The sequence below is a fragment of the Melanostigma gelatinosum genome (assembly GCF_949748355.1).
Source record: "Melanostigma gelatinosum genome assembly, chromosome: 1".
NCBI classification, from domain to species: Eukaryota; Metazoa; Chordata; class Actinopteri; order Perciformes; family Zoarcidae; genus Melanostigma; species Melanostigma gelatinosum.
Window position 1 is genome coordinate 28,058,840 of NC_136634.1, and position 26,158 is coordinate 28,084,997.

Below are 26,158 nucleotides of genomic sequence, written 5' to 3' on the forward strand. Positions count from 1 at the left end.
CTCTACATGTTGTCGTTGGAAGAACTCCCCTCTGAATGTGATCTAATACTCATCGTTCAAACAACTAATAAACTGAAATGTTTGCTGTGACGTGTTTAGTCATGCTTCTGCACATGGTAGGTAAAGCACCAGACTGATAGTCAAGGTGTCTAGCTGTCGCTTCCTCTTCTCCATCATCCCTTTGGCTTACTCATGTATGTTGTTTATACTGTACCAGCTTTTGCCAGCTACAAATATAGGGACATAAATCTGCTTTTTGACAGTTGCAAAAAGACCTCCCCCATTGATGGCCTCACCTTGTTTGTTTTTTTTAACCTTTTTTATAATTATCTAAATTTTGGGTGTTTCTATGTGAAATCTGAATTTACTAAACACACTGGTAATGAGACTGTTATGTGGTTGTCATAGTGTTATGCTCAAAATGTGACATATTGTGCAAAATTTTGAAGTGAGGTCCTTGGTAGAGATGTGCCGGTGCACTGGTCTCACTATTGTATAAACTGTAGTGAACCATTTTAATGGTATCAGCACCTCCTACTACTTCTATTGCTGTCATTATCAGGATTCTCCTGCCTTTTTACCAGTAGTTTCACTTTGATTAGCCTCAACACTAACCTTTTACCAGTCAAACGGAGACACTGTCACTGTAGGACCAGAGGGCCGGGATCATCGTCTGTCTAGCTCTAGCAACTTTGACCATGACTTGCTATACTAACATTGGCTATTTAACCTACTGAAGCGTGGCTACTTTATCGGTTTCAACAATCAGTGAGAGCAGGCATGTAATTCAACTGCGTTTAAATTGCACTCATTCACGTTCATCCCCACGGTCAGCCTCAACCCTGGCTGTGGTATTTGTTGGGAGCCCCAGGGTTACGAGTCGCGGTTCGGGTCCTACCCGGCTTGGGGAGTCGCGGTTCGGGTCCTATGGTCTATTCTCTACGTGCCGTAGGAGAATCTGGCTGGTTATACCGCTAACTTGTGTTTTGCATAAACACTTTGCCAAAAGGCTCCCGGTGACGATTGGCTATGAAACTGAAAAGCATCTCTTAGAACTCGAAATTGAAAATAGTAAATTTTGGTTGTTTTTTCCTCATCCTGGGGGATGAGTTTTCATTCACATCCTCTCCCGATGGAAGTACGCCGTCCTCGTCTTATACACCACTCTATATGTAGTTACTTTGCAGCTGACCAAGAAACCTGCTGGTGGGTCTTTCAGCTCCACTATTTAATTTCCAAGTGCGATTGACTGAACCAGCAATCTGCTTTGTGTGCTAAATGTGTCCGAGCAGAATTTGCACTTGTCAACTTTGGTTCCGCATTACGGACCGTGACTCCATTACCGATCCCGGCTCCAGCAGGTCAATTCCCGGCTCCGCTAGTCGCATGCTGGTGTGTCCTTGGGCAAGATACTTAACCCCAAGAGTGCTCCTGTAGCTGTGCCTACGGTATGTGAATGTTAGTTATTCCTGATGGCAGGGGCTACCATTCTACCATCCAGTGGGTGAATGGTGACATAGTGTTAAAGCGCTAGGAGTGGTCGGAAAGACTAGAAAAGAGTAATTTACCGGGACCGGTCATCACGCGACCTATTACGGCCCTATGTAGAAGCAATGCAGAGTGGTGGGTAATGCTCCAGCCCAAAATGACCGTGCGGTGGTCCATCTCCTGTTTCTTCATTCTATCAACATGCAGCAGGAGTCTTTGGTTCTTTCACAACTGTTAACACCCAAAGGAAATGAAAGCATTCATAAATGGGTTCATGGAAGCTATGTGTATTGTATCGGGCCCATCAAAGAAGGCCAAACCAACCTCTGTAGTTGGTGGAAAAACCAAGAAGAACCCCGATGCTTGTCCTACCACAAGTAAATTATAATGTTCATTCTATTGATTTTATAATTTTTTTTATAGTGTCAAATCATAGACACAATTCATATAGCGCTGCTCTAGACTGTGCTCTATAATTAACAGAGGCTCAACTGTCCATGAGCAAGCACTAGACGACTGTGGCAAGAAACAAACCTTTTAATGAGTAGAAACCTGTCCCTTCTCGACTGGTTGGGTTGAAAGCGAGAGATGGCAACAACAATAATGGCACAACAGTTCTAATAATACAATAATATTAGAAAGAGGACTAACAATAATAGGGTTTCTTCTCTTAGTGTTTGTTAGTACACATGCTGCAGTGTTCTGGATCAACCGGAGTCTGAATTTGAACATGATAGAGCAGCCTGATAATAAGGGATTGCAATAATCTAGTCCAGAAGTAAGAAATGCATGAACTCACTTTGAGATGGGATGTGACTGATCTTTGCAATGTTACGTTGGTAACATTGTGGCAGTAAATGGCAGTTGGTAGATTAGATTAAATAGGTTCTTTAATAATCCTGCAAGGGGAAACGTTTTTGCTACAGCAGCAGTTATAGGCACAGGAGTAAAAAATATTAAATATAAAAATGCACAATCTATACAATAAAATAGAATATTAACTAACTGAACAATAGTGCCAAGATGTAACAAAACCAACCAAACAGTGTAGCGGTGTTGTAGTTGTGTGATTGATCTGGCCAGAGGTGATTTGTTGTACAGTCTTCTAGCAGAGGGCAGGAATGTTCTCCTGTATCTGTCCTGTGACAGCGGCGCTGGATCAGTCTGTCCCTGCAGCAGGTGGTGCAGAGGGTGGTCTGGGTTATCCAATATGGATAATAGTTTCTTCAGTGTCTCCCTCTCCACCACCTAGTAGCAACAATGTTATTCATTAATGTGGCCAACAGTCATCGAATGGAAAATACTTGATACAGATGCACAATGTTTGTTTTAGATCAGTACTGATCAGCTCCAGTCCTGACAGTCCAACTGCAATTTGGAGAAGTTGAAGCTAATCACTTGAACTCTGTAATATGAGGTCCTTTAAACTAGAGTTCAGAGCAGGGATGCACTGGAGGGAAAACCCTCAAGGTTTGACTGTTGTCTGACTGTTAAAGTTGTTTTTAACTCACTAGAATTAGATATTGATGGTTTTTGAAGCCAAAAGGGGAAATTATGCTTTTTAAAAATGGAATTGATTCTCAATAAAAGCGTTGTGCCGTTTGAGGATCACAAACATTTTATCCTCGTTTTTATTGATCTTCGTGCACTGAATACTCATTAGACTGACTGCTATCGGATACACACACAGTGTCATAGATGCTCAAACTAATACGTGAAAGCTTGTCAGTCAGGACTGAAGCTAAAAGGCACTGATCGATAATACACTGGACTAAATATACTCTCTTGTCCTATCGTCCATCCAGCCAAGCCCGTCAGAACGCCCAGCACAGCGAGTCTTCCCACCCCTCCATCCCCAAGGAGTTAGACCTGGACATGATCGAGATGGACCTGAGCCGAGTGTGTGAGCTGCTGGAGCCCATCATGATCCCTGAACCCAAGTAAACGCACTCTGACACACAACCAGACTGACAAACACTGATGCAAATACGCAGTTCAGATAGAAAGCCATGGGGGGGGGAAATCATTTTTGGTGATTTAATACAGTCTGTGTTTTTGTGTTCAAAGGATGCGTTCAGTCTCTCCACACTTTGATGACCTCCACAACAGCACGGCCTCCACCATCAACTTTGTCATCTCTCAGGTGGCTAGCGGTGACATCAACAACAGCATACAAGCACTGGAACAGGTATGAAAACATGAAGACTGCATCTGTGGCATCACTGATGATGGGATGTTTTGAAGCTTGGATTTCTGTCTACTGCCGTTATTGCAATTACTAGAGCTAGAAAACAATATTGGTCAAAGGGTGAGCCTTGGTGGAGCATGCTGGAACCACCACAACACCTACCAATCAGTCCTTGAATGCCTATAACAGATGCATCAGTATGCTGTAGATGTTGGCCAAATAAGTCACAAGAAAGGTCAGCAGAGAAAAGAAGTGGTTTGAGAGACGCAGCGTCTCAAAGTTTGTCCAGCACAGACCGGTTATTTTCCAAATGTAAAATCCAACCCTCCACATAACTGAGACACAATTCTATAATAACCAAATTGAAGTGATCCCTAACAAAAAGTCTTGCGCATGCCCAGGCCAATTACTCGCCGGGCCAGTCCAAATTGTTTTAAATGGTAAGATTTGAGTGGATATGCATGTGTTTGGGAAGTAGTGAGCCTATGATTGTACTGCATGTGTGTGCTCTGGTTTGTTTTATGTGTGACACTCGAGCTACTCACCTGAAGTGTTATAGAAGAGCTGTAAGAATGTCCTCCAGCCTTATATCTGCCAAAAGAGTAAATCACAGTGTGGGAGCATTTTGGATATAAAAATGTATTAAGGAGTCAGTGATCTGCAGATTAATGTTGTTAGAGTTTAACCATCATAGTGTGAAAACAGTTTTACTGCTGGTCATTCTATTCAATAACAATATGCAGTCTGGAGAGCAATATTAAAGCTTTCTCATGGCTGCTCTGATAATGAAACACTAAACGAATCTGTGATTAAATCAACAGGTCATGTGTGAAATATGTTTTTATTAGTGCTGGGCAAGTTACCGCGATGTTAACGCTAGGGCTGGGCGGTATACCGGATCAACAATTTGTGACACTAATAATTGTACATTTATAAAACTTCCCCACCGAACTGCATGCTGGGTAAAGCTTGCTAACAACAGTCTGCTAACAGCTGAGAGGCTGTGTCGCTTCAGTAACGTTACATTAAAGAACAGAACGGAGCGATGCAGGATGAACAAAGACTGAACAACAAATGGTATTTAGGTCAGACACGTATGAAACGCTGATTACCGTGATATGTGGTATTTGTTATAAATGTACGTTGGTACATAGAGGGTGATAAGAACCTGTACTGGAGGGGCTTAGGACCCAGGGGAGTGTAGGTGAAGGAAACAGGAAGAGACGCCACACAAACAACACAGTCGTTTCCTCTGGTGGAGATGTGGACATGCTGGTGGAATTTAGGTCAAACAGATCTGACATCTGAATTAAAATCACCAGCTAAAATAAAAAATACCATCCGGTTGATGAATTTGCATCTGTTGGCAAAATCGCCAACGCGCGAGTTGAAATTTTTCAACTTCAGCGACATAATCGCGTGACGCTGTGGCGCGATAGCCTATCAGCGTTGAGTTGCTCCCCCTGTCATCACTGGCTTTCTGCCGTTGTTGAATCAGGAAATAAATCCTGTAGCCGTCTGTGTTCACCCAGAGCTCTACGATACCTCATATCAATAGAGACCGGACCAAACTGTGTGTATACATGTGTGTGTACAAACAATGAATAGACGCTGCCGTATTTACGTCTACGTGACGTTATTGAGTGCTGGTGGAGCTGCTACGATGTTAGCATAGCCTAGCACCGATCCATCAGAGCTCCATTGAGAAGACCAGTAACCTACAAATCGGCGGCATCATTACGTCGTTATTTCGGAGTCCCTTTTTGTCGGAGAAGACAAGTACAAATCGGCATCATTACGTAGTTATTTCGGAGTCCCTTTTTGTCTGTTTATTGCCGTTAAATCACAGCCAAATCAGTTTATTTTGTGTTCGTACAGCTGTAGTAAACAGCGACCGGTGGCTTGCTAGACACAGTGAATACAGCTCGATACAATCCACGGAGCTCCTCTGAACAATATTATGAACCAGACATGACGGCGTTTGGCATTCCGATGTTTGAGGGACTTCCACAACACGTACAAAGCAGCAATTGTCCTTATTCCTTTAATGGTTGACAGCGGAAAGAAATGACGGCCAGGTGAACGGCTTCCAGGCTTCAGGCCGATAAACCACGCCCCCTCTCCGGCACGGAGCGATTTTGCGGCGTTTGGTGTGAACACGACCGGCGGTGCGTTGGATGCGATTTTGCAGTGCGTCAAAAAATCAATAGTCATCATAGTGATACCTCTCGTATGTTCACCACTACAAGTAGCGACCCCCCCCACTACATATTGTCACATGATGCATTTGTTGTACTAGAAATATCCAACACAGATGCTTTGAGGTGTGATTTGTCCCCGTAGATCGACGAGGTGTTGCGGCAGGAGGACAAGGCAGAAGTCATGTCGGGACACATCAATCAGTTCCTCATTGCTACCTTCATGCAGCTGAGGCTCATCTACAGCACGCACATGGCTGATGAGCGGATGGACAAGAAGGACATCATGAAACTGTACAGCTGCATCATTGGAAACATGCTCTCTGTGAGTCACATATACTAACGTGATGCATCAATAACTACATTGGTGAGGTTGATATGACTCCTTCTCTTTCTATTAGTTGTTCTCGATGGAGTCCCTGGCCCGAGAGGCATCTATGAGAGTGTTGAAGGACCTGATGCACGGTGTGATAACGCTGATGCTGGACGGCAGAGTGGAGAACATAGAAGACGGACAGCAGGTCATCAGATCAGTCAACCTGCTGGTGACCAGAGTTATGGAAAAGTCTGACCAGACCAACATAAACAGGTTGGTATGAAGAAATGGTAACATTATTCCAAACCGCCCAGTAGTTCTTCAATGTGTTTATTCAACGCGTACGTGACAGACCTCTGAGTCTTCTGTGACTCAGTGAGGGAAGAGAGAATTCGCCCGAACCAGACTTTCAAATAATTGGTTTTAATCTCCTGTATTATTATAATAGAGCAGCGAAGTCCCGCCCCTTCCAGTGGACCACCATGTGATATCATTTCAAAAAAATATTGACGGTAGTCTATGGAGAGGGACAAATCATTTTTTGATCCCATTTTGAATTGTGTAACATGACGTTTGTTAATTCAAAAGATCATTTTGCTCGTCAAGAAAGATGCAGTTTGTCCAAAAAGGGTTAAAGTATAAGGCTGTGAAAATACGTGATTACAAAGACGCCCAGGAGTGGCGTAAGAGACGTCTCTCTGAAGCTACGATGCCTCACACCAACAGCTGGTCTCCTCCTGCTTTTGCTTCCTGGGAGATGAAAAGATGTGACGTTTGTGCGAGGAACATAGCTATGTTAGCTAGCTAGCTAGCACGTCTAGCTATGTTAGCTAGCTAGCTAGCACGTCTAGCTATGTTAGCTAGCTAGTCTAGCTAGTGGCCATGTTGGTGACGAGATGAAGTTCACTGATCGCATTCACACAAAACAGAATGTTTCTACAACAAACTGCCACTTTCTTGAATTGCAAAACTGTCTGACAAACACCATATGTGTAATTCATGGCACAATTCAAATGGGGTCAAAAAATATTCTCTTGCTGTTGACTATCGTACATATTTTTACTAAAATATGGTCCCAGGGATGTGGCCTCTATACGCTAACAATCCGTGATTGTGTACAGTGCAGAAATAGTTTCCTCTTTAAAGCAAGAGATGTTCTTAAATCCAGTTCTGTGCTTTATTTTAGTGTTCAGTCTATCGATACCAATATGTTTGACATTATTGGAATAATAATAATAAGTAGAACATCGCTGTTAACCCTTCCCTTCCTGTCTGCAGTGCTCTGCTGGTTTTGCTTCAGGACAGTTTGGTCACGAATGCCTCTCCCATGTTCTGTGAGCTGGTCTTGAAGGTAAGGAGTGACTCCGCCTCCTCTTACTGACCCTGCTGTCCGGTACCTGACTCTGCGCGGTTTGTGTGTGTTCAGTGTCTGTGGAGGGTGATCCGCTTTCTCCCAGAGACCATCGACAACATCAACCTGGATCGGATCTTACTGGATGTCCACAACTTCATGAAGATCTTCCCCAAAGATAAACTCAAGCAGCTCAAGAATGACGTCCCACACAGAACCCTGAAGACTCTGTTACACACACTCTGCAGGCTCAAGGGGGCCAAGGTAACACCACTAAACCTACCCCACCATGTTATTAGTTATTGTTCTGCTTTTAATGCTTTTATGTGAAGCACTTTGAATTGCCTTGTTGTGAAACATGCGATATAAATAAACCTGCTGTGATAACTGTATTTCATTTTGACTTATTGAGTTTTGAACTTCTGTATCGATGCATTGATCAACAGATCCTGGACCACCTATCGATGATAGAGAATCGTAATGAGTCAGGGTTGGAGGCCTATCTGAGGCGGGCGGTCAAACAGTCTGGAAACCTCTCGGGACTCAAGAGTGACCGTGGCAACGAGAAGACCGGTCTGCGTACGGTGAGTCGTGGTGGCGGATTGTCTCTTCAACCATTATTCAAAAGGGAGGGACCACCTATAAAAGGTCTGGTAATTCCGACACCGTTCACCTGATCTGGATGTAAATACCCTCAGATTGAAGCTGAAAGTCTGCACGCAAAGCACATCTTGATTGTGTCATTTCAAATCCACTGTGGTTGTGTACAGAGACAAAATTATGAAATGAATGAAATTTGTGTCAATGTCCAAATATTTATGGACCAGACTATGTCAAATGACTGAACATGCTGAGTTCTGTTTTTACTACGAGGATGCTGCTAAAGTAGCAGATAGTCAGTGAGAAAAAAATGTTGATGCATCACGAAGAATCGATCCGTTTTATAACCGCATTGCATTCCTCTGACTCGAACTGTGCGGAGCCGAGAGTATCTCCTCTAACCGTGAGCTACACACACTGGAGCCGCCGTCGTGTTGGTCAAGACTTTACACAAACGGTGTCGTAGTCTTTGGGGTGGCGGTGTTTCTGAAGTGATGTGACTCTGTCCTTTTGTTCAAGGAGGATCGGATGTCGAAGGCCAAGGTCAGCGACATTCTGTCGGAAATCTTCAAGAAGATCGGCTCCAAGGAGAACACCAAAGAGGTCCACTCCATTTTTCAAATCATTCGAAGTGTACTGGTTGTTGCGGTCTCAAACTTAAAGGAAATGTTTCTATTACCGTTGCCTTGTTAAACCTTCAGATGAGTATTTTGACGAAGGGCTTGGAGCACATTTAGTATATAGTTTATGTGTCCGATCTTCTTCCAGGGTTTGACAGAGTTGTACGAGTACAAACAGAAGTACTCGGACGCAGACCTGGAGCCCTTCCTCAAAAACACGTCCCGGTTGTTCCAGAGCGACGTAAAGCGAGGCCTTCGTATGATCGAGTCCGAGAGGGAGGGCAAGGCTCGCATCCAGACCTCAGCAGGTAAACCTGTGAGCCGTCACCGGCTCTTTGGTCCCAGTGAAGCCAGTCCTGTATAGTAACGTGTGTGTGTGCATCTCCACAGTGATCCCTCAGCATGGTGTGGACTTCAGTCTGAGCAGTAACAATGAAGAGCTGAATCCAGCCGTTTACTATGAGAGACTCAAGATCCTCCGACAGAGACAAGGCCTGGAGAACAACTCCAAGGTTAGTGGACTGGAGCGCATCCCAGGATCTCATCTTCAGGAGGACACTCACTGACGTTATTCACTCCCTAGTCCCTGACCCTAGACCAGGGGTGCCCAATACGTCGATCGCGATCGACCGGTCGATCGCGGAGGTAGTGCGAGTAGATCGCATGCCATTCAAAAAAAGTTAGACGTCCTCATGGCATTTGCCACTTGATTTTCGAACACACGGGTCACCACGTATGCGCGGTCAACCGCGCGAGCTACTGCAAAACTCCGGCGAGCTAATTAGTCAGCCTTCCAATTTATTTCCACTAAAGAAGCTACATCTGCAGCGCCATGATTTGGGAAACGTCCAAAACCTTGCGTCAGAACTGGAGACGCAACGGAAGGCGTGTGCGTAACTTGACAGTGCGCGCTACACAGAGCAGATTGACAAGTGTCTGTCAGGGTTTGACAAACGCTTTCCAGACTTTGCTTTACTCGAGCCAGTTGCTACACTTATGTGCTGCACATTTCGGGAAGATATTGAGGTTGATTCACTCGCATCAAAAATTGCAACATTGTTTCACCTGAACTCGTCTGGAGTGGAGGATGAGATTTTGACACTGCAGCTGAAGTCCAGGGCTCATGGACAGTTTTCTCACAGAGGAAAAGTACCCAAACATGAGGAAATGTGATCCCTTTTTGACTGAATTATTCGGCTCTACTCATTTATGTGAGTCAGCCTTTTCATACATGAAGAACATTAAGTCCATACACCGTTCCACCATGACTGATGATCATTTGAAGTCTGCTTGAGGCGGATACCAGCAGCTACTGTCAGGACTATGCAACTCTGGCCAATCCCATTCAGTGCAAGTCATCAGAGTAAGGGAACGACCAAAAATATACAGAATATATGTATATATATATATATATATAAATAGATATTCAGCATTTTTAATGTAGGTAGATCATTTTGACTTGGTCATTTTAAAAGTAGCTCGCAAGCCGAAAAAGTGTGGGCACCCCTGCCCTAGACCATCACAACTAAACCCCTGATCCTAACCTAGACCCTCACAACTCAACCCCTGATCCTAACCTAGACCCTCACAACTCAACCCCTGATCCTAACCTAGACCCTCACAACTCAACCCCTGATCCTAACCTAGACCCTCACAACTCAACCCCTGATCCTAACCTAGACCCTCACAACTCAACCCCTGATCCTAACCTAGACCCTCACAACTCAACCCCTGATCCTAACCTAGGCCATCGCCACTCAACCTTTTTAGGCCACGCACCCCCTTCTACATCCCGAACAGCCTATTTATAGCCGCATACAAATCGGACTAATGAGGGAACAGTTTGCTCGCGCGTGGCGTTTGTTCACAAGATAAAAACACAAAAACTCTTCCTGCACCGTGCCTTCGAAAAGGTAACGGATGTACACCAGAAGATTGGCCAGATTGGCCACATCTGTAGGCTCGTCTACTTGCAGAGAGTAAAACTCACTCTTCTTCACGCGACCGACTAATGTAGCCAGGATGTCTTCGGCCAAAGCTTCGATGCGGCGACACAGTGTTGTTGGACGCCGGATCACGTCCAACTGTTTTGCTTCTCTCTCTCTCCAATCATACATTCCACCATCTCTTTAACATGTTTCCCCTCTCCACCACCGCCTCTCCTTCTCCCTATTACGCGGTCAGAATACTACCACAACACGCCGCCTGTCTCCGGCAGAAATGCGCTCATACACACACGGGAACAACACAGAGTTGTAATATATACCTCCATAACACCCGCCACTCTCGGCTCATACCTCCCCAGCAACGAGGCACATCACCCGGTCACAATACCTCCAGAATGTCCCCCGGGTGAAATCCGGGACTTGGTTTTATGGTTCCGAGTGGCGGGGCGCTCACCCGTTGGCGCTGGGACGCGAGGTCTCCAGCCGCCCCCGCCGCGAGGCACCCGATCGTCAGGTCTTCAGCCCTCGGAACAGGCCGCGGGTCAACAACTCGTGGGTGGCGGGTTATGAAGGTAGATTTGTGTCTTTATTTTTCAAAAGCAAAAAAAAGTTTCAAAAGCAAAAGAAAGTTTCAAAAGCAAAAATAAAAGTTTTAAAAGCAAAAAAAAAGTTTCAAAAGCAAAAAAAAAAGTTTTAAAAGCAAATATATAAACTGAGAATAATTTATTTGTTAAAAAAATAAAAGCTTTGGTTTTGAATCCAAAAGTTTTGAATCCAAAAGTTTTGAAACTAAAAGTTTTGAAACTAAAAGTTTTGAAACTCAAAGTTTTGAAACTCAAAGTTTTGAAGCCAAAAGCTTTGGAACCAAAAGTTTTGAAGTCAAAAGTTTTGAAGCCAAAAGCTGAGTTGGGTGTAGTGGGCGGGGCATACGCTGCTGAATGTATCAGGAGTTTCTATTGGTCCGTTTGACTTGCGTCTCGTATCTGCATCATCTACACAAACGGGAGGTTACGTGACATGGAGGTAAGTTGACTGCTCTGTTTTGTCAAAATTATTGTAAATATAGCAGCACTTCACTTTCTTCTCATGTTGTTCGTGTCGTGGAGTCTCTTTTTAAGAACGACATGGAGGGCTGCTGTGTTGACATGTAGCCCCACTGTGGGCGAACGTTACATGCACCTGAGGCATCTATGTTAGCTAAGGTTAGCTACACATGTATGACACAATTTAAAACAAATCCTATGAGCTTGGTTCTCTCTGACCGAGGTAGGTACAGATGACGAGGTTACAACCATGTTACTGTCTTGTATTAAACTTGATGAAGATAAGCTAATGTTGAAATGAGCCATTAAATCCTTAAAAATCTTAACTAGTTAGCTAAAGACATCTCTGGTTTCCATGCGAGGCATATATGTGATCTAAAATACACTGATTTAAAGTATTTTCCCAGAGCCTGCGTTCATAATTGCCAATTTATCTACTATCATGTATGTGTGTGTACTGCACAGCTTCCGCGACAAGGTGGTGCGTTTGAACAAATAAGGGACGTTTCAAGCAGAGGTGGCAGAAGTAGTAAAGGTTTTCTTCGGTGTCTGACCAGTGTAGTCATAAGACGCATGTCGTTTTTAGATACAGTGTCGTCATCTGTACCTACCTCGGTCAGTGTGGGGCTACATGTCAACACAGCAGCCCTCCATGTCGTTCTTAAAAAGAGACTCCACGACACGAACAACATGAGAAGAAAGTGAAGTGCTGCTATATTTACAATAATTTTGACAAAACAGAGCAGTCAACTTACCTCCATGTCACGTAACCTCCCGTTTGTGTAGATGATGCAGATACGAGACGCAAGTCAAACGGACCAATAGAAACTCCTGATACATTCAGCAGCGTATGCCCCGCCCACTACACCCAACTCAGCTTTTGGCTTCAAAACTTTTGACTTCAAAACTTTTGGTTCCAAAGCTTTTGGCTTCAAAACTTTGAGTTTCAAAACTTTGAGTTTCAAAACTTTTAGTTTCAAAACTTTTGGATTCAAAACTTTTGGATTCAAAACCAAAGCTTTTATTTTTTTAACAAATAAATTATTCTCAGTTTATATATTTGCTTTTAAAACTTTTTTTTTTGCTTTTGAAACTTTTTTTTTTGCTTTTAAAACTTTTATTTTTGCTTTTGAAACTTTCTTTTGCTTTTGAAACTTTTTTTTGCTTTTGAAAAATAAAGACACAAATCTACCTTCATAGCGGGTTAGAGGCGAGGCAGATCACAGAAAAATAATAAAGACTTGAGTATGGCAAAGATATGTTGATGAGAAACGTATTTGTACGTCAAACACAAACGTAATCGGGGAGAAAATACGTTTGTGGTCAAACGTAATTGAGAATGCATTTTAGTTTTGGGGAACGTCATTTTTAGGAGACAGGACTGCACCATGAGACCACCATTACATTCTTCCTCTCGCACACCCCCTAGAGAACCGTACGCACCACACTTTGGGAATCCCTGCTCTACACCATCACAACTAAATCCCTGATCCTAGACCATCACAACTAAATCCCTGATCCTAGACCATCACAACTAAATCCCTGATCCTAGACCATCACAACTAAATCCCTGATCCTAGACCATCACAACTAAATCCCTGATCCTAACCTAGACCATCACAACTAAATCCCTGATCCTAACCTAGACCATCACAACTAAATCCCTGATCCTAGACCATCACAACTAAATCCCTGATCCTAGACCATCACAACTAAATCCCTGATCCTAGACCATCACAACTAAATCCCTGATCCTAGACCATCACAACTAAATCCCTGATCCTAGACCATCACAACTAAATCCCTGATCCTAGACCATCACAACTAAATCCCTGATCCTAACCTAGACCATCGCAACTAAATCCCTGATCCTAACCTAGACCATCGCAACTAAATCCCTGATCCTAACCTAGACCATCGCAACTAAATCCCTGACCCTAGACCAGGCATGGGCAAACTACGGCCCGTTGGGCGTTTTAATCCGGCCCGTCAAATATTGGTATAAATTGTCAATACTATAATAAAGACTAGGGCTGGGCAGTATACCCGGGTTTTTCCCGTGTGATATGAATTCTTCACACACATCGTAGCCGAAACTGCTGTCTGCTTTCAACAGGCAGCTAAATGTATTCTTTGCTGCTATCGCACAGTGGTCAGCGCTAGTTGTCTTATATGTATTGAGGGAACTCTAGTCATGGTCATAACTTTATAACACAACAATGAACAACCCACAACTAACGCTCTGTAACAGAGAAACACACCACAGCACACAACAGTCTGACACATAAACAATTTGTAACACTAATAATTGTACATTTATAAAATTTCACCGCTGAACTGCATGCTGGGTACAGCTCGCTCGCGAGCCTGCTTGCTAGCACAACAGTCTGCTAACAGCTGGGAGAGGCTCCGTACTCCAGTAATGTTCCATTAAAGAACAGAACAGAGCGATTCAGGATGAACAAAGACAGACCGGAGATGCACCGATAGAGTTTGACACATAATAACGCTGATTACCGTAATATGCGTGGTATTTGTTATAAATGTACGTTGGTGCAAAGAGGTGATAACAAGCTGTTGTTAGATCCTGGGGTACTTCTGGCCCGATACGGGGCTACTTACTGACTCAGCTCTCTATTAAAAGATTGTCGAGCTGGTGTTCTTGCGAGGGAACTCGCCTGGCTCTTCTAACTGCCGTCACTCCCGACATCTACCCTGCTTCCTCCGGTCTGAGTGCACTCGGTCGAGGGGCCACCCTGACCCCGGGCGCTCCTACCAGTCGTGTCGGTTATGGCAGCTTCCCTCTTATGGATCCGTGCTCTTGGTAAATGCCAGGTTAGGTTTTAACGGCTAGGATCTCTTCTTTCTAAAACCGTAAGGGATTGTTAAGTGGATTCGGTCTCTAGGATAACCTTACAGAACTCAGTTGTTAGACATACAATGGCTTTAACTTTTTACTGCCACGAGGAACTTTTTACTACTTGAGCAAATGAATGCACTTGAGAAATTTACTTTAAATACAGATTAGATATTTATTGCAGGTTATATTTAGTTAGTTTGCAAGGGTTAAGCTACAGCTCTCATTAAACGTTACTACACTTGATTCTTCTTCAGATTATACTCATTAGTTTTAGATGCCGAGACGGCTCGGTTGGAGCTGGATGTTCAATGGTGCGATGAAAAGGTTCTTTTGGAGTTGTTAGGAGCGAAGGTCCGGCCGGACCCTCAGTCCTCCTGCTCTCGCAGCGAAGTCCGTTCAACAGTCCTCAAAACTCAGTACAAAGTCTTTCTAGGGCTGCTGCGTCTTCTCCGTTGTCCAGATGTTAAGAGTCGAGCAGTGGGGAGAGGAAAACCTCCGTCTTTAAATCTTATTGTCCACGAACAGCGGTCTTCTTTCCGTGAACAGAGACGAAGTCCTCAATACATCAGTTGCAATCGTCCGTATCTCCTCATCGGTGCTCTTGGACGGCACCCGTGTTGAAATCCCAGTTTGCTGTTTGCAAGTCACTTCTTTTATCCATCATTTGGGCTGTCAGCCCCCTCCTGTTCAATACATGATCTCATCCCCCCACCCTCTGGAAAGGGTGTTGGGTTCGAACATGTCCGGACATGTCCAGGCTTCATCCTGTATCATGCCTCTATGACTCATCTCTTGCGACAGTCTTTTCCTATTTTCTGCGAAGTCATCCTGACAAAACACTTTTATCGCAGCTCCGGTTACACAGGACATTTGTTAAACACTTATTACAATTGTTAAATCACTCTACTTAGTACACATTTGCTTATAAAATGATTATTGATCTCATCCTTCATCATTATTGTGCTTTGTGTCTTTTCTTCTCAACCATCATTATTTCCCCATCCCTTGAAGCAAACACCCTGCTTACTTCCTCTTTCGCCGTACTTTCTACACTCAGACTGCACTATACTCAGATACACTTATTATTATTATCAGGTTTACATTTGTTAAATCACTCTATGTATTAAACATTTGTTATGTAACGATCATACACTTTATCTTTCGATTACACTTTAACTATTGATTTCTGAGTATATGCTTTTTATATCCTGACCTTCCCCTGATCGTGTATGCATGTTTTCGAGGCAGCTCTGTTGGGCTCAACTCTTCTTGACACTGTACAGGGAGGGGCTTAGGACCCAGGGGAATGTAGGCGAAGGAAACTGGAAGAGACGGAAGACACGCCACACAAACAGCTGTTCACCGCTCGTCAGCATCCTGCAGACCAGTGATTCTCAACTGGTGGTTCGTCGCGGACCCGTTTTCAGTGGACTTTGCTTTATGCAGCGGAGTTATTCACGCTCCTTTCCAGCATTTACGGCACTTTGTTCAGCTGTGCAGGAAAAACACCGACCAATGCGTTGTAAATCACGTCACGTGATGCAGTTTAACCAATAAAATAAGGGTATTCTGATACGTTCCCTGACTCCAGTGAGATGTACCCACACCGTGGCACGGGGGAGAGACGAGGAAAGACTTTACAGAGCAGAGCTCTGATCATGTTACATGTGACAGTTAAATATCTGTATGATCCCTTCAAAGAATCAAACTGCTAAAAAGACCACAGTCATTGACCTTTACACTAAAAACTCTGTGTCAAAAATGACTGCTTAATAATGAAGTGCATGATAAAATAGGCATTTATGCAATAAAAAAATACGGTGTAAGAGCCCAGCTAACTGATGAACACCTCAGATCTGTTCTGAGAATTGCCACAACCAAACTGACACCAAACGTTGACGCACTGGTTAAAAAGGGTGACCAACAGCACTGTTCCCACTGGAATTACATTTTACTTGTAATTTATATAAGTTCACACAAACACTCCATTCATCTGCTCCCGGCCCGTCTGTCACATTTTAGAACTCAATGTGGCCCCCGAGCCAGAAAGTTTGCCCCCCCCTGATCTAGACCATCGCAACTAAATCCCTGACTGTTAACTTGCTGGTAAATCCATCAAATGTGCAGTTAATCAATAGATGCAGTGTACCAGTACTCTGGAATGTCATGATTAATCTCGATACATCACTGAGTAATATCTGAGTTGATGTGAGCTGGGTTGGTCTTCCTTTCCCTCCTGCTGCTCTACAAAGCAGTTCAACTTGTGCTTTGTACAAAACACCTGCTGAACATGTTGCTTCCGATGACATTTGGAATATTATTTGAATTGGTGTTCTGCTGCAGCACGTTACACTTTGTAGTTTACCATTGACTGTGTGCTCCTGATAGCAGCTGACCCAAGTCTTCCCCTTTCTACTGCAGCAGGGTGTCGGTGGCAGCGAGGACGAGCCTCAGCAGCGACCTCCCATGTCCTCCCTGCTGTCCTCCAAGCCGCCGGTGGCCTCGTCCACCGACATGCTCCACAGTAAGCTGTCTCAGCTGAAAGAGTCCAGAGAGCTGTACCAGCAGGAACACAACGCACAATCCCATTCCCCGACGCACGCCCGCTCAGCTTCACCGGCGGCCAACCTGGACAACCTGAAGAAACGTCTGGAGAGGATCAAGAGCAACCGGCAGTAAGGAGCACCTCATTCCATCTCAGAGCCTGTGGAGTTCAGCTGGTGGTAGAAAACCCGGTCTGTGTTTATCTTCATGTTCTGGTGGACGGAAACAGGAAGCAGTTCAACAAACCAGGTAGCAGCAGACAAAACACACCTGACTCCACCCACTGTGCCTGTAAGTGATCAGACATCAAACGCACCTTAATCTGATATGTATGACGTAGACGAGAACTTTCAGATCGAGACTCAAACTTCAGTCTAGCAGTAAGCTTTGATGTTATTAATTCTCAGTCTGTACAGATCCATCTTGCCGTCCCGTCCCAGCTTTCTTTCAGGCTGCCTCCCACCCTCTACTCATGTACACGTTTTATTCTGATAATTAAATGGTAATCTTCCGCTCTGTTTCAATATCCCTGCACAATATGTTTGTACATATTTAAAAGTTGTTTCACATGATGTACAGCGGCGCTGCTGCTGGTTCAGAAGGAGATGCTGGTGAAGAGCGCAAAGTGTCGCTGTGTAAATGCAGCGTGTGACCGCCCCCTTGTGGCTGAACACTGTCATAGTATCAGTTTGTAATTCTCCGCACTGGGAGCATCTGATGATTTGGATTACTTGCAGAAAGTTAACATTTTCTGTCTGTAACAGCAAAGGAGAATTGTCAAATTAGCATTGTTTGGTGGCTAATAGCGCCGTGCAAATACGGATGTCTGATTTCTATCAATTTTAGATATTTTTCCTGCCACAAAGTACTTTGAGCTGCATTTCCACAGCAACATGAAGCCGTGCGATTGCGATCAATGATTGTTTTTATTTTCTCATGTAAATAAAGTTTCCATTAACGAACCGGCTGTGTTTATTAAATCATTGTTTTTATGGTGGTGGTGATGATGGTCTTGTCTGTTATCTGAAAGAAGGAAAAAAAACACTAACATTGTTTTTAATTGTGTGTGCTGGTCCTACGTTGTTGCTTTCCTTGTATAATCCATAGTGGAAAATGGAAATAAAGTTTTTTTTTTTTTTAACAATCCAGCTGTGATTTTGCGGTTTTTCTTTATTCAGCTGTGTGTTACTGAAGCGGTGCTCCTGTCCGTGGGCCGGACCCCTCACCCTCCTGCGGGCTGCGGAGGACGTGGAGTGGGGAATGCGTTGAGTGGTCGGAGGAGGAGTCTATTTGCCACTACACGTCATTCACACACTGACAGACCTCCGGATTAATGTATCACTCACACAGCCCCCCCCCCTCCTCTTCTCCATGGCTGCCAATGTCAGATAATGTCTCCATACAGTCACGTGATCTCGCAGCTTGTTAAATGTTACGCACCTCCCGTCATGTCAAATTCCTTGTATGTTCAACATACAATGGCAATAAATGGTTGATTCCTGACTGTCACACTGTAGAAGGTCAGAGGTCATGTAGTGGCAGCTCCTCTATGATGACCTTAGGTCACCGCTCTTCACTGGCGACTCGCTGAGCTGCAGGTTGTGGGCTGTGCTGGTTCCACTGTCTGTCTTCAACCTTAACCAGAGCTAAGCTAACGGCAAACAGCCTGTACTGTCTAGTTTAATATCAGACGTGCTAGGAACAGAGTTCATGAAGCAGGACACGAAATGGCACTTGAAGATTTATTTGAGAAAATGTAAAGAATACAGATATGCATCAAAAGACCACTTTGTATATTTAAGAGTTTTGGACAGTTCAATCTACAAATATCAAAAATAACTCCGTATACTCTATTTACTGGACTACATATAAGTCATATAAACAGCGCTGTACAGACATGGCGGAGTAGCTGTAGCTATGTACAGAGAAGATTCAAGCACTTGTGGTTTTCACCTCCATTCACCAGTTTGTGGAGTCCTTCACAGCTGACGGGGTCTTCAGAGGAGGCTGCTGTTTGAGAGTCTAACCAGATGTTGTGGGCAGATGTCTGCCTCTTATGACACGGTGATTTCTTCACTGTCTGACTGAGAGCTCCGACTGTTTGCCGGACTCTGACGGAGAGGAAAGATGGTGGTGATGATGATGGTGGTGAAGACGGGACTCGTGGCAGTGGGTGCTGCCTACATCAGTGAGGTCTGGGTGGGGATTGGTTTTGGTGGGGAGGGTCTGCTGGCGACAGCCACCTGTCGACAGCAGCTCCCGCTCTTTGGAGTTCCTCCATTTCATCCTGCGATTCTGGAACCAGATCTTCACCTTCAAAGGACAAGAAAGCCAGTGTGTGAATGTCACTGACCTCATCGACGAATAACCTCGTTCACGTTTTTAAATACACAATATGAGAGCCATGGGGCGCTGGCTCATTATGTAACGTGAACGTGTTCAATGCATTGGACAAGATGAAATGGTCCTTGAGGGGTACTGTACCTGGGAGTCTTTGAGTCCCAGTTTACTGGCGAGTTTCTTCCTGTCTGGTTTGCTGATGTATTTCTGCCTCTGGAAGGTTCTCTCCAGGGCCTTCCTCTGGAGGTCTGAGAACACAGCCTGCCTCAGCATGCCCCTCCTGGGCTTCCCTCTGGGGGCCAGGGGCCATGAAAACGTTCCCGGGACAGGAACCACAGAGGACGAGGCTGGAGGGACGAAAGAGATTCATAAGCCATCCCTGTATCATCTCATGGAAACACTGCATTGTAGTTGTCATCGTGCATTCTGCATCTGGCTAATGATGAAAAATAAATGAAATAACAATGAATCAAATTCTGTAAGACCCTTGGGACCCCTGTAGCCAACTCTGAGGAGATTGAGTCTACAAAAACATATCCCGGAGCTGTGACAGGACCACTGAACAGCTGCTGGTGGCTTTAACTCCCAAATTCCCAGAAACAGCCGACGCGGACAAAGAAGAAACGATCGACGTCATTAGGTTTATAAAAGATGGAGAACTAGTTGAGCTCATTATCGAACAGCAAGCCATCAAAACGAGGTTACAAGGTTCCTTCATTGTCATCTCACAACAAAATGAAGTTTAAAGTCATTTTGCTACATAAGTAAATACACACAAAGAAGAAAGTATGTTGAGGATGAGGATAAAGTACGGAGGTAAAGAGCCTGAGGAGAGAAGCTCCTCTGAACAGATGCACAGGTAGGTGAGCCATTCATACCTCAATCATGACCTTCAACTATACTGTGGTACTAACATTACATATGATTTAGTTTGATGCTTACTGCAACAATAGATGGATTCATTGGTTGATTTCTAACATTGAGACACACAGATGGTTTACAGCAGCTTTGATGGATGAGGATGATGATGATGAGTGCATGAGTCATAATGTTGGGCTTTACATTTCCGTGCAGTTGTTTCTGTATCCACTGCTAAAGATGAAACAGTTTCATTCCACAATTCATTGTACAATTTGATGAATTAACAATTCTTTGCATTAATAACTTTAATTATAATTGTGTCCTCTGATGAAGAGTTTCTGAGCATCTTGAAGGTTGACTCGTACCATTCTGAGCAGTCACCAGTGTGTGAACGGGTGAATGATGAGGTGTCGTGTTAAAGCGCTCTGAAGTGAAGTCAGAGGACCAGAAGAGAACATCTACCAACTGAGCCTTCTGGTGTTTCTGCTTCTTTTTCATTGTTTGTGCCTTTAATGTGTCGAAAATGTTAGAAATCAATCAGCCTATCGATCTATCATACTTTCTTGATGTCCTTGTTTATTTAGTAAAACTGCAGTTTCTGAACGGATACGTTTGAATGTGATTCATGACGAGAAGCTTTGAAGCTGCTTTAGCAGGATTTCTGCTGAACTTCTACGTTCCTCGGGATCTCAGCAACGAGTCGTCCCTTCTGATTCCATCATCAGCACACATGCTGCCGATAATATACTTGTTCTGCCTGAAATCTGGCATTAAAAAGCCCCAATTTGTCCAGCAGTGGAAACAGAGTGTATGCTAATGAGACGGGCTCTCCACAGCTCAGCCCACACTGCCTCTAATCAGGCATGAAGGAGGCGTGTATGGGCTGCAAATGCACAGAGAAAAGTGATTGTGTTGTAATGAACAGAGTGGAAAAGGCCGTCGACAGGCCAGTATATTACAGGCCCATTAAAGAGAGGCCAGTATATTACAGGCCCATTAAAGACAGGCCAGTATATTACAGGCCCATTAAAGACAGGCCAGTATATTACAGGCCCATTAAAGACAGGTCAGTATAATGACACAGCTTAGCGCTCTTCATGAGCTACTTATCAAAGCTCTTCCTTCTACATGTTCATATGTGTACAATCAAATCAATAAATCAAATCAATGTGTGTGTGAGTGTGTGTGAGAGCTAGTGTGTGTGTGTGTGTGTGTGTGGTTTTGGCTGTATTGGTCACGGTGAGGGATCTTTGTGGTTGCAGAGGGGCTTGGTGGGAAAACGACGGCGCATGAAGAGGCGCTGAGTTCCTGAGCTGGGAAGAAACCCGCCTCACATTAGAGCGTGACAAACCGCACTGATCTGTTGAGAGCGTGACAAACTGGACTAATTTGTAGATTGGGACAACTGGTGCTAATGTCAGCAGTCAGTGCGCCGCTTAACAGACCTTCAAATTGGCGGAGCTGATTCCAAGCTGTCCAGGGAATTCCCATGCTAAACGGCTGAGACCACATCAGCATCATCAGCATCATTATTAGCATCAGCTGGTAACATGTGCAGCTCATAATCACAAGCTGTCACATCATCAGTGAGATCTGATCAACAGCTGTAGTCACAGATAACGTATCCATGAAATAATTCATTCATATATTAATCAATATCAGTTTGAAATGTTCAGCGCCAAATGTTAGATATGGAGGCATCATATTTTACAGACAGCTGGAGGTCTGACACACATCTGTACTGTAACCCCACTTCATTCATTACATTCATTACATTACATCACAGTCATCGCAGTCATCGCAGTCATCGCAGTCATCGCAGTCATAGCGGTCATCGCGGTCATCGCGGTCATCGCGGTCATAGCGGTCATCGCGGTCATAGCGGTCATCGCGGTCATCGCAGTCGTCGCAGTCGTCGCAGTCGTCGCAGTCATCGCAGTCATAGCAGTCATCGCAGTCATAGCAGTCATAGCAGTCATCGCAGTCATAGCAGTCATCGCAGTCATAGCAGTCATCGCAGTCATCGCAGTCATAGCAGTCATCGCAGTCATAGCAGTCATCGCAGTCATCGCAGTCATAGCAGTCATAGCAGTCATCGCAGTCATAGCAGTCATCACAGTCATCGCAGTCATAGCAGTCATAGCAGTCATCGCAGTCATAGCAGTCATCACAGTCATCGCAGTCATAGCAGTCATAGCAGTCATCGCAGTCATAGCAGTCATCACAGTCATCACAGTCATAGCAGTCATAGCAGTCATCGCAGTCATAGCAGTCATCGCAGTCATCGCAGTCATAGCAGTCATAGCAGTCATCGCAGTCATAGCAGTCATCGCAGTCATCACAGTCATAGCAGTCATCGCAGTCATCGCAGTCATAGCAGTCATCGCAGTCATAGCAGTCATCGCAGTCATCGCAGTCATAGCAGTCATAGCAGTCATAGCAGTCATAGCAGTCATCGCAGTCATAGCAGTCATCGCAGTCATAGCAGTCATCGCAGTCATCGCAGTCATAGCAGTCATCGCAGTCATCGCAGTCATAGCAGTCATAGCAGTCATCGCAGTCATAGCAGTCATCGCAGTCATCGCAGTCATAGCAGTCATCGCAGTCATAGCAGTGATCGCAGTCATAGCAGTCATAGCAGTCATCGCAGTCATAGCAGTCATCACAGTCATCACAGTTATAGCAGTCGTCACAGTCATAGCAGTCATAGCAGTCATAGCAGTCATCGCAGTCATCGCAGTCATAGCAGTCATAGCAGTCATCGCAGTCATCGCAGTCATAGCAGTCATCGCAGTCATAGCAGTGATCGCAGTCATAGCAGTCATCGCAGTCATAGCAGTCATAGCAGTCATAGCAGTCATCGCAGTCATCGCAGTCATAGCAGTCATCGCAGTCATCGCAGTCATCGCAGTCATAGCAGTCATCGCAGTCATCGCAGTCATAGCAGTCATCGCAGTCATAGCAGTCATCGCAGTCATCGCAGTCATAGCAGTCATAGCAGTCATCGCAGTCATAGCAGTCATCGCAGTCATAGCAGTCATAGCAGTCATCGCAGTCATAGCAGTCATCACAGTCATCGCAGTCATAACAGTCATCGCAGTCATAGCAGTGATCGCAGTCATAGCAGTCATAGCAGTCATCGCAGTCATCGCAGTCATAGCAGTCATCGCAGTCATAGCAGTCATCACAGTCATAGCAGTCATCACAGTCATCAGTCATAGCAGTCATCACAGTCATAGCAGTCATCGCAGTCATCGCAGTCATAGCAGTCATAGCAGTCATCGCAGTCATAGCAGTCATCGCAGTCATAGCAGTCATCACAGTCATCACAGTTATAGCAGTCGTCACAGTCATAGCAGTCATAGCAGTCATAGCAGTCATCACAGTCATAGCAGTCATCGCAGTCATCACAGTCATAGCAGTCATAACAGTCATCACAGTCATCACAGTCATCAGTCATAGCAGTCATAGCAGACGCTTTGATCCAAAGCGACTTACAATTCAGATCCTATCACACCGTAGGCACAGCTACAGGAGCAACTTCATAGTGCACGTAGTGCACGTAGTGCACTATGACGCTGATCTTGTTTATTTATGCAATATATTGTAAATAGAAAAGTGAAAGTGAGGTCCATATCCTCAACCTGAAGTGAGACCTATGTAAAAGGGATCAATGTGTGAATATGTGATGTTTGGAGATGTTAAGCTTCAGTCTGATGTTTGTGGTTCTTGTAACTCTTTTAATTGCTGTATATTGTGTCGTTTGTGTCGTTTGTGTTCTTGTTAATGTTGCGTGTTCTCAGATCCCTCTTGTAAAAGAGATGTTCATCTTTAAAGAGATGAAAATGACTCTCAGTCCACCAACCTGTGAAATAGGAAGCTCTGATGAAAGGATGAAGGCCTCCATCAAAGAAAGGCAGAGGGAAGGACTTGGTCTGAAGACTCTGGACTGAGGAGCAAGCGGAACAAGAACACATCGACTGAGCTGATATTTCACAACGTCAGCAGGAAATATATCACAATGATAAATATAAGGAACATTTAAATATGCAATACTTTAATAACTGGGCCTAGAGACAAATAATTGATTGAAAAAACAGATAACATAACATTTTTTAATTGTTTCTGATTGATGCAGCTCGGCAGTGTTTTTATTGGCCATATGCTAATTTACTGAGCCTGACCTCTGTCTGTGTAAGAGAGGCGCTTCATGCGTGAAATGTATTATTATGATTATTATTGTTATTATTATCATTATTTTGTCAAGAGAGAGGAGCAGCAGTTTGCAGAGCCGGAGAGTTGATATTGCAAAGTCTATTGTGAGATACTACTATCACTACTAATTATAATAATCATAATTATAATAATAAATAACATCGCAATAATAATAGAAATACATATTTTGTCATATTCTACTGATCATTAGAATACTAACAGCAGCTTCTACCTTCATAAGAATCATAACTATCATCATAACTATCATCATCATCATCATCATCATCATCATCGTCGTTCAGTACACCGGCCTCACACTCACCGCTCCGTGTCGGCGGTGCCTGTATCGCACTAACACCGAACTTCAGGTAGCCGGAGTCCGGGCGGGCAGTGTGCGCAGAGCGCTCTGTGCTGGGTCCTAACGCCCGGGGTGGGCCGCACGCTCCCACGCTGAGCGGGAGAATGTCCCCGGGAGTTGTGGAAGAGAAGGTCCTATGTATGTAGCTGACCGGCTGGCTCAACCGGAGGAGGTCTTCCACCAGGAAGCCTGAGTGGAATGAGCGGTTCAGGGGCGAGGAGAGAGCCGCAGCGGGACGCAGTGAGCTCGGGTACAGAGGAGGCGGCAGAGCGCTGCAGGGGAACATCATGGTCGTCCAGTCTGGAACAGTTTACAACTTTTTCTTGTTTAGTTTGCAGAGAAGCCTCGAAGGAGAAAATAAAGAGGGACGCACAGACACGGTCACTCTGCGCGCTGTGCGCCTCTGCGCCCTCTTGGAGAGGTTTTATACAAGGCAGTCACTTCTACGCACACACACACACACACACTCACACTCAGACACGTGCACATGTGCACGCGCACAAGTTCTGCCCTCAGCCTCCGCCTGAGTCTCTTTGAACAGTAGGCCAGGCTGACGGGATTGGTCAACGTCCTCTGATGCTTTAGTCAAACCCTCATGTTTGATCTGCTGTATTCATTGTAATTCATGTGTGTAATAAATGTCATTCATGCACGCATGATACTGATGAGATGCACACATCAAGGTGTTTTACGTCTGACCCATTGGATTATTTGTGACAGCTGTAATATAATATGTGTTCTTATTGAAGAACCTCTGAAGAACTCGACCCCGTTGACTAATCACTCACATGAATGCAGCCGACAGAGGAATACACAGAACTAGTGTCTTTACACAGGCTGTGTTCAGACAAGGACACCCCACCACTAGCACAGTTCAACTAAATATATTAATAATATGAATAATAATAACAACAATAGGGACAGATTGTAAAGCCCTCTGAGGCAAATTTGTAATTTGTGATTTTGGGCTGTACAAAAATAAATTGAATTGAATTGAATAATCATAATAACAACAACCCCAGTCTCTTGTGCATCATCACAGGCCTGTGAGAATAATGATTATGATAATTAACAATGCTCATATTTATTCAAGTCACTTAAAGTCAATTAAATCATTTCAGGATCTGGACGTTTTCTGTGGGATTTCCCCCAAAAAAGAACAGCACTTATTTTTCTACTTAAATCCAGGTTGTTTCATCATCATCATCATCATCGTCATCATCATCATCG

The 26,158-nt window shown here is 44.3% G+C and overlaps 2 protein-coding genes across 10 annotated transcripts in view; one reads left to right on the forward strand and one right to left on the reverse strand.

Moving 5' to 3' along the window:
* LOC306780753 (cytoskeleton-associated protein 5-like) overlaps positions 1-18,293 on the forward strand; it is an 82,517-nt gene extending 64,224 nt beyond the window's left edge. For 6 of the 9 annotated variants that reach the window (XM_079273218.1, XM_079273224.1, XM_079273226.1 and 3 more), the window contains 11 exons: positions 3,294-3,428; positions 3,556-3,676; positions 6,020-6,199; positions 6,276-6,463; positions 7,469-7,541; positions 7,617-7,805; positions 7,988-8,125; positions 8,661-8,744; positions 8,910-9,069; positions 9,152-9,273; positions 17,032-18,293. In XM_079273218.1, coding sequence (XP_079129344.1) covers positions 3,294-3,428; positions 3,556-3,676; positions 6,020-6,199; positions 6,276-6,463; positions 7,469-7,541; positions 7,617-7,805; positions 7,988-8,125; positions 8,661-8,744; positions 8,910-9,069; positions 9,152-9,273; positions 17,032-17,289 — 1,648 coding nt within the window. In that variant the 3' untranslated portion in view covers positions 17,290-18,293. The remainder of the gene's footprint in view (positions 1-3,293; positions 3,429-3,555; positions 3,677-6,019; positions 6,200-6,275; positions 6,464-7,468; positions 7,542-7,616; positions 7,806-7,987; positions 8,126-8,660; positions 8,745-8,909; positions 9,070-9,151; positions 9,274-17,031) is intronic. The other 3 variants (XM_079273223.1, XM_079273225.1, XM_079273228.1) reach the window with 3 other exon arrangements.
* Positions 18,294-19,003: 710 nt separating this feature from the next.
* LOC306780832 (homeobox protein DBX1-B-like) lies at positions 19,004-25,301 on the reverse strand. The gene is made up of 4 exons (XM_079273328.1): positions 24,893-25,301; positions 24,221-24,304; positions 19,639-19,841; positions 19,004-19,467 (listed from the first exon to the last, which is right to left on the reverse strand). The coding sequence occupies exons 1-4, from the start codon at positions 25,215-25,217 to the stop codon at positions 19,228-19,230; spliced, it is 852 nt and encodes a 283-aa protein (XP_079129454.1). The 5' UTR covers positions 25,218-25,301; the 3' UTR covers positions 19,004-19,227.
* Positions 25,302-26,158: the final 857 nt, after the last annotated feature.